This window comes from Seriola lalandi, unplaced genomic scaffold, assembly GCF_002814215.2.
Source record: "Seriola lalandi dorsalis isolate HSWRI2012SDOR001 ecotype SW California unplaced genomic scaffold, Sedor1 jcf7180002050632, whole genome shotgun sequence".
Lineage (NCBI taxonomy): Eukaryota > Metazoa > Chordata > Actinopteri > Carangiformes > Carangidae > Seriola > Seriola lalandi.
Window position 1 is genome coordinate 4934 of NW_019521185.1, and position 8267 is coordinate 13200.

The following is an 8267-nucleotide window of genomic DNA, read 5'->3' on the forward strand; positions in this document are numbered from 1 at the left end:
CCTGCAGGAACTTTGCCAGGAACCTTTTTTTTTGGATCTCAGGAACTTTATGAAAAGGGTCGGTCGCCATCCGAACATCACAGCAGTTCGTCGTCATGATGTTTTGAACCAGGCTGTCGTTTGTTTTTGTTCCACCTCTGGAACCTCACCAGATGTGGTGGAACCTCACCAGATGTGGTGGAACCTCACCAGATGTGGTGGAACCTCGGACGCTGGAGGAACCTCCAGCTCCTGGTTCAGTTCCTGCGGCTCCTCAGTTCCTGGATCGTGTGTTTTTGAATCGTTGAGATGCTTCGGTCCAAGTGTTTTTTTGTTTTTTGTTTGTTTGTTTTTTTTTAGTTGTGTTGTTGTTGTACACGCCCTGAACCTCCAGCAGGCGGGGCCCCTGAGCCGCCGGGCCCCCTGAGCGTCCTCGTTTTGGTCCCTGACAGTTTCCAGATTCTTAACCCCTGAAACCTCAGCTCCTCTTCTACAGGAACACAGCGCGTCTCTGTGGGAAACACTGAGAGCGACTTGTATATCTGCATGTGTATATTTATTATCCCATGGAGAGCATTTGGGTTTGAATGCTGTGCAATGGTTGAGTTTGTCGACAATGACGAAAACGTACATTTTGTGGTAATTTTTTTTATTTAATTCATCTTAGGAAGTGATTTTATTAGAACTTTTTGTTTTTGTTTGTTGTGATCTAATTAGACTTTTTATGGAAGTCCAGAGGCGGGAAAACGTTCCGATAACTGTTCCCTAAAAACACCAAAAAAAGCCTAAAGTTGTGCACACGGTCGGCACTGCGGAGTTTATTTAAGTTTATTCATGGTCGTTTAAAGCGGCAACATTTTGTTTGTGATCAGATTGAAATGTTGCGGCTTGAAACGAACTCGTTGGTTATTGTGGGTTTCGTGCGCTCGGATTAAAATCAGCTTCTCTGATTATTTTATTTCCACAAATTAACAACGTTCACTTTGGTTCCTGTCATTTCTTTCAAGTTTTTCTTGGATTTTCATTATTGATATTTTCTTTTTCCATTGATCATCTCGTCAACAGAAACCTGGAAATAACATTTATTTACTAGTTTGATTTAAAGCAATGTTTTTTCACCTGAGCTGGTCAGTGTTTTATACGGAGCTGGATTGTGGATCAGAACCAGCTGCTGCAGCAGAAACTCCCTCAGCGCTGGTTCCACTTCTTCTCCACTGCTTTTGTTAATTTGATCAAGTAAAAATTTGTTTGTATAATTTCTAATATAAAAATATTCTCATAAAGTGGGTCCCGCATTATTATTAACGGACCCTGTGTTAAACTGTAGTCGTCACTACGGCTGCGACTAACGACTGTTTTCATTATCGATTAATCAGTGAATCGTTTTGTTTGTAAAACGTCAGATAATAGTGAAAAATGCTCGTTAGAATTAATCAGCAGCTCGTTGTGTAATCACACTGCAGAAACTGGAGGGTGTTTAAAAGGATGAATTGATTCATTTTCTTTAATTGATAATAGATGAAAGGTTTTAAAGAGGTGAGTAATCAGAAGGTTGGTTGTTAATTTGAGGCACGTTTCCTCGTTTAGGGAGCAGCTGACGAACGTTTCCCTCTGGACTTTTTCTTTTCTTTCTCTTTTCTGTTGTTGTGTTCGTAGATCTCCTTCAGGTTAGGAAGCGTTTTTAAACCAGATGACCTGTGTTTGCTCTCTGTTCTGAGATCAGCTGATGAGTGTTTTCAGACGGAGACGGACAGGTGGACGGACAGACGGCTGGTCATCTATAGAGATTAGACTTGTTTTCTTCTATGAAAAGAAACTTGATGTGTTTATTATTCTAAATATGAAACTGATGTTTTAAACGGATGTTTTTCGTCTTTGTTTTAGCAAAAAAAAGTTTTGTTTGTTTTTTTTTGACTTGTGTTCCCAACAAATACTTGAATTTCTTAAAAAAAATGTTTAGAGTTAAAGTAGTGAATGATAAATAAATAAATGGACACTGGATAATAAACCTCTGTTCAGTCAGTCCTTCACTCAGCACGTTTCACTGCGACATCAAGTCACCTGGTTTTATATCAGTGAAGTAGAAGAAAATATTAGAGTCGAATCAGTTTGTTTTATTCATGTGCAGTTCTGAATATCTCCTGTGGATCAACAGCAGTCATACATTCATAACACTGAAGCAACTGACGTGTCGACAGACGCAGGAAAAGAAACGTTTCAGTCACGACCTGGACTCAAGAACGAGTGATGAAAACTACTTTTTATTTACCATTAAAAACTTTCTTTATTACATTAATTCGCAGAAATATGGTGGAAATTAAAACATATCCAGGAAAGCCTGTTCCTGTACATGGAAGCATCATGTAATTTGCTTTTAGACATATTGCTGTACACAAGACGCTTGTATAAAAATAATATAAATAAAAAAGAGGAATAAGCATAAAAAAAACCTTTTTCTAAAATCTCTTAAAAAGTTTTATTTTCTGCAGTTAATATTTTAATAAATCTTAATCTTCAAATGATGAATTCTTGTTTTCATGTCAAATTAAATCACGTTTTAGCTCCAGATGTTTTTTAATGGTCAGATTTTTACTGAACATCAACTCATCAAAAAGATTTCTCATCTGAAATTATATCAACACTGTTTAATTAAAGCTCATGTGTGACGCTGCACCTGTGAAGGTTTGGGCTCAAGGGACTCGTTGCCATGACAACAACTCTTGTTAAATCACCAACATTATGATCTGGATCCAGAACCACGAGGCGAGATCAGTGGGGTTATCTGGATAACTTTGGGTTTAAGCAGGTAGATCACCATGGCAACCTAACCTGCTCTGGAGCACTACTGACCAATCACATCACAGAACTGAGTCACTGCTGCTACGACGAAAGAGCTCACAGTAAAGATCAGTAGAACACACCAGGCTCAGTGAAACCAGACCTCCAGGTCCGGGTCCCTGGTCCTCACCGAGTCCTCCAGCAGTTACTCCCTCCTCCCTCATCACCACGCCCCCTCTGACAGGTGGCAGCAGGAGGCTCCGCCCTCCTGATCCTCCTCTGAGCTCCTACAACCTGTCTTCATTTAACACTGCAGCTCATCCAGAGAGTGTGTGAGAGGAAACACACACACACACACACACACACACACAGACACACAGGGAAACCCAGGAGCCATGTGGGCCCTCACCCTCATCAGCGCCGGGTCCGTCTTCTTCCCCGGACTCTTCCTCCTGTCCAAACTGACCCTGAGACACATGATGGGATGGGAGGAGGGGGACGCTGCTGTCGTCTCCACACGGTAAGAACACACACACACACACACACACACACACTTACACACTTACTCACCTCACACACCAGCCAGGGGCCAGTTGCAAAACACCTTAAGTTTTCTTCTTAAATCTGACACTTAAGGATTAATTTCTCCTCAGCTGAGGGAATTACTGAAGGGTGTTGCACAGAATCTCTAAGGTTTCCTTAGTGAAGTAAAAAAGTAATTTACAGCAGTGAAATTCTACTGTTTCCATGGAGACAGTTGCTTGCTGGCATTAGCTTGTACCTGTAATCAGGTGCGCTGCTCTCTCATCCTCCTGCTGTTTTGACAGGAACTTCACGGAAACCTGAAGGAGAAGGCTTAAAGGTGTTTTGTGAAACCTGAACTCAGACTTTAAGGAGAATCTTAAGGTGTTTAAGGTGTTTTATCCGACCAGCTCCAGCTCTCTACAGCTGAGACGATTAGTTGATTGATTAATCAGAAAATCAATTGCCAGCTGTTTTGATCACATGACGTCACATTTGATATTTTTTCTTCCCTGGAGCAAATTTTCTGATAAAATGTGACGAACCGATTGATGTAGAAAAATCCAGGTAAATGTAGTTTAATATGGAGTTGTTGTTGTCCTGGTTGGTTGTTTATATCATTGATGTTTATGTGCAAATTTTATTTTACTATATATTTGAATGCTAAAATCATTCAAATATATAGTAAAATATATCTTTCTTTATTTTAAGATTTGCTGCCAAACTTAATTTCATTGTGTATTTTAATACAACAATGACATAAAGAATCAATCAATCACTCAATCTATCCATCTACTGTCTGTTCATAAACAGATTTTCCTACAAAGACAAAATCAAATATTGAAAGTCTGATCAGACAGAAAATGTTCCATGAGTCTCCGTCTCTGTGACGTCAGGTCCAAAGATGTTTCTAGAGTTTTATTCAACCATCAAGCAGAGACTTCAAGTAGATCAATATTTACTGATCAACAAGCAGATCAATAATCTGTGGCAGCTCAGAGTCACGAAGAATCCAAATGAAGTTTTGTCTTTCTAGGAAACTGATTGAGGAAAGAACAGGAAGTAGGAAGCAGTAAATATTACAGCTGGTTCCTGCAGCTGAACAACACTGTGAATAACGAGCTGCATTTGAATGTGTCACCAGGTAACAATATGATAAACGAGCTGTCACAGCGACACTGATGTCAGAGTTTATACTGACTGAAACGTGTTGAGCCTGTTTTTGTTCAGATGACACGACGACAGATTCTTCACAAACTGATCAATCACTCTGATCAGGATCTAAACTGATCATGTCTCCGCTCTCAGCCTGGTGTCGTCCGTCCAGGCCGTCATGGCCTCTTCAGCCGGATGCGTCATCGTCTCATCCTGCAGGGACGTCATGGAGGACAGGTGAGGACCAAATGTCTCAGTATTTGTTTCCTTCACTCCCAAACGTTCACTACAGCGAATGTGGATTCATCCGCCGCTGAAAATAGTCCCAGACAAATACTTCATAAACAAAAACATGACATAAATAACTGCAAGACAAAACAATGAAGTCTCTAAACAAACCAAATAATGAATCACGTCATAAATAAGATGTTAAAGAATGAACAAATAAGATATTAAAACAAAACAAAATTCTGTATTACATTATATATTTTACATTTTCTTTATTGTTGGCTCGACACAGCAGCAGCCTTTCCTTCAATAAACCTTTCCCATCGTTCTAAATGTTTTTAATCTAATACTTTATATATTTCTTCCTGTTTGTTTGTTTGATTAAAAAGACAATGAACAGCTGATTTATTATTTATTTTGTTCTTTATAACGTCTGAGAAACTTCTGCTTCCAACAAAACTCAACGATGTTCATGATGTTGGAAAAGAGGATGTTGTCTGGATTCTCTCTCAAAATCTGGTTTATTGCCAGTTTTCACCAAAGGTAATAACTTATTTCAGTTCATGACAATAAAAAGAAAAGAAACAAATTTAAACGTTAGATATAAATTAAAAAATTTAACAATAAAATTAAATATTTACGATAAAAATATGAAGAAATATTATATAAAATATAGGAAATATAAATATATACAATACAAATATGAGTCGAACATGCAGCTGCTCCAGGAGCCGATCAATGACTGATCACAGGTGAAGGTGAAAACCTTCTCTCTCCAAATGTCAGCTTTTGGGTTTTTTTTACTGATTTTAAGAAAAAAACGCCCTCGTTAAACTTTTAGCTTCGTTACCCAGAAGCCTTTGAGGTGCTTTTATGAGCTTGAGGAAAATATAAAATCAATAAAACTCAGCTGGAGGTTTCACTCGAGTCCAGTGTTGATTTGTTTTTAGCTGCGTGACCTTTTCACAAGATGGCGTCCGTCGGCCCAGACTGACTTCCTGTTTCCCGGAGGATGAAACCTGATCTTCACTTTTCCCTCCAGTGAAATAACTCGACAGATCAGCAGGAAACTTCCTGTTTCCCAGAGGACGAATTATTTTTAATCTCTTCATTTAAAACCTCCGTCGGGTCAAAACACTGATGTTTGTGGTTTTCGGTGAAATATCTCGACAACTAGTGGATGGATCGTGATGAAACTTTATGCAGATGTTCACGATCCCCAGAGGATGAATCCTACAGAGTTAAATTGTAAGATTTTAATTTGTGAAATACTTTGGTTTGATGATCAAATACCTGCAGAACTAATGACGTAAAACATTGTACCAGTTAAACATGAGCTTGTTAACATTTAATCACACTAGTGCATCGATGTGTGTGTGTGTGTGTGTGTGTGTGTGTGTGTGTGTGTGTGTGTGTGTGTGGATGTGTGTGTGTGTGTGTGTGTGTCTGTAATCTAATTAACAATCTGAGTCTAATTCGCCTCCTGAGCCGAGCAGCAGCAGCTATTTCAGTCTCTAAGTCGGTCCCAGAGATCACTAATCCTCCACGCCGTCGCTGAGCATGATGGGAAATGAAATGATGAAGATGAAGGAGTGTGAGACAGATGACAGAGGGGTGGGGGTGTTGTTTCGGTAAATCCCAGGTTTCCTCCGTCAGCTCTTTCATTTCCCAGTCAAAGTGGAGAGTTTGTGTCGCAGCTTCATTTGTTTAGCAAATCACGCGGGAGACGCAGCGAACATGCAGCAGGGAACTCTGGGTAGCCGCCGCACGAACACTGAGCTTTCAGTTTGTCAGTGTGAGAGAAGATCATGTTCAGAGTCAGACACATGAACAGATGGAAGAAGTTTGCATTTACATTCATGTAGAAATACTCAGACTTACATGCAGGTTATCATCAGAAAAATAGATTTAAAGTGTCAAAAGTAAAGATTTTAATTTGTCAAATACTTTAGTTTATGATCAAAAACCTGCAGAACTAACAACATAAAACATTACAGCTGCTGAACTGGAGTGTGTTTGCATTCAACTCTTTGTAAATTTTAAAATATAAATTGATACTCAAACATACAAATTAAACTGATGATCAAATCTTGGGAAAAGGTTTTTAGGCAGAAAAATAGAAGTAAATAAAAGTCGTGGTTCTGCAGAAAAACTGATAAATGATTATAGATTATATTATAGATGATTAATTAAGATGTTGCTGCTGAAGCTGGTGGAGGTCCACTTTTATTTATTTTTAGCAAATAAAAAAAATTTTTTAAAAATCTAAGGTTGGGTTAAATTCATTTGATTAAAGCTCAATATTTTACGCTTTTCCAGAATTTTATTTTGAAGTTCTAGTAGCTCCTAGTAACAACAGGTCAGTCAGCCAATCGGAAGAGAGGAGGCTCTGAGCCTCTCTTCTGATTGGCTGACTGTTTTCTGAGTGATTCAATAAAAATAAAGCAGATTTCAGGTAAAAACACTCAGAGAAACCAAATCCTGCAAGGTTTGGATCGTGGGTCCAGGTGGGCGGGGCTTGGTGACTGCTTTGTTGTGACATCACAAAGTTCCAGAAGTCCTGACGGCTGGTTTTAAGGCTCAGTTTCTGAATACAGGCTGTGTGCATTTCTCTGTGGACTGAGGCTTTGATACTTTCACAGTATTAATATAGAAGCTAGAGCTGATCTATAATCTATAATCACACTACACATGGACACAGACCTTTACACTGGAGGAGCTTTAAGAGTTTGATCAGAAATGACACAAGGATCAGTGATGTTCATACACATAATGATGAAAAAAGATCTTTATGGTACAAACAGCTCTGAGATCAGTTTTCTTCAGTGAGTTTCAGATCAATTTTACAATTTCCTGATTATTGGAAAGAGAGTGAAATTACATGTATAATAATAATGACATATATAATGATAAATACAGATTATAAACTTACACAGAAGCTGCAGATGTAAGTGATAAACATGAATTTTTATCTGAATATAAAAGGTAAAGCTCCCTCTGCATCTTTCTTTGAGGTCCACACTCGATTATAATTTATTTTGAGCATCGCTGTGGTTTGTCCTCTCCAGGCTCCCGTACTGTTTTGTGTTTTGACTTTATATGAAAATCCTATTTATTCTAAACATGTAGAGACAGTCTGATATCTGTGACGTCTCACGTCTCCTGTCCTTCACTTCCTGGTCAGACACTGGCTGACAGACGCCTACATCCTGTTCGCCACGCCTTACTTTGCCTACGACATCTACGCCATGTTCCTGTGCCACTGGCACAAGCTGCAGGTCAAAGGTCACGAGGAGGAGCAGCAGCAGGAGGAGCTGGGGGCCGTCAGGTCAAAGGGGTCCGCTGTGGTGGGTTACCTGCGCAGAGAGGTGCTCATGGTGCTGCACCACGTCTTCATGGTCGCCTTCTGCTTCCCCGCCTCACTGGTAACTACGGCAACAGTGACGTGACTGACAGTGATGGTCCTGGATCTTTGTTGTAGCGCCACCTTCAGGACTGACTTTACATGTTGCAGCCTGGGTGGGGGGGGGCCCAACGTTTGTTAACAAATGAACCTTGTGTGTGTGTGTGTGTGTGTGTGTGTGTGTGTGTGTGTGTGTGTGTGT

General features: G+C 39.7%; 1 protein-coding gene across 1 annotated transcript; it reads left to right on the forward strand.

The window, feature by feature from the left end:
* The first annotated feature begins 3031 nt into the window (after positions 1-3031).
* LOC111649382 (ceramide synthase-like) lies at positions 3032-8140 on the forward strand. The gene is made up of 3 exons (XM_023399144.2): positions 3032-3277; positions 4588-4671; positions 7847-8140. The coding sequence occupies exons 1-3, from the start codon at positions 3153-3155 to the stop codon at positions 8109-8111; spliced, it is 474 nt and encodes a 157-aa protein (XP_023254912.1). The 5' UTR covers positions 3032-3152; the 3' UTR covers positions 8112-8140.
* The last annotated feature ends 127 nt before the right edge of the window (positions 8141-8267 follow it).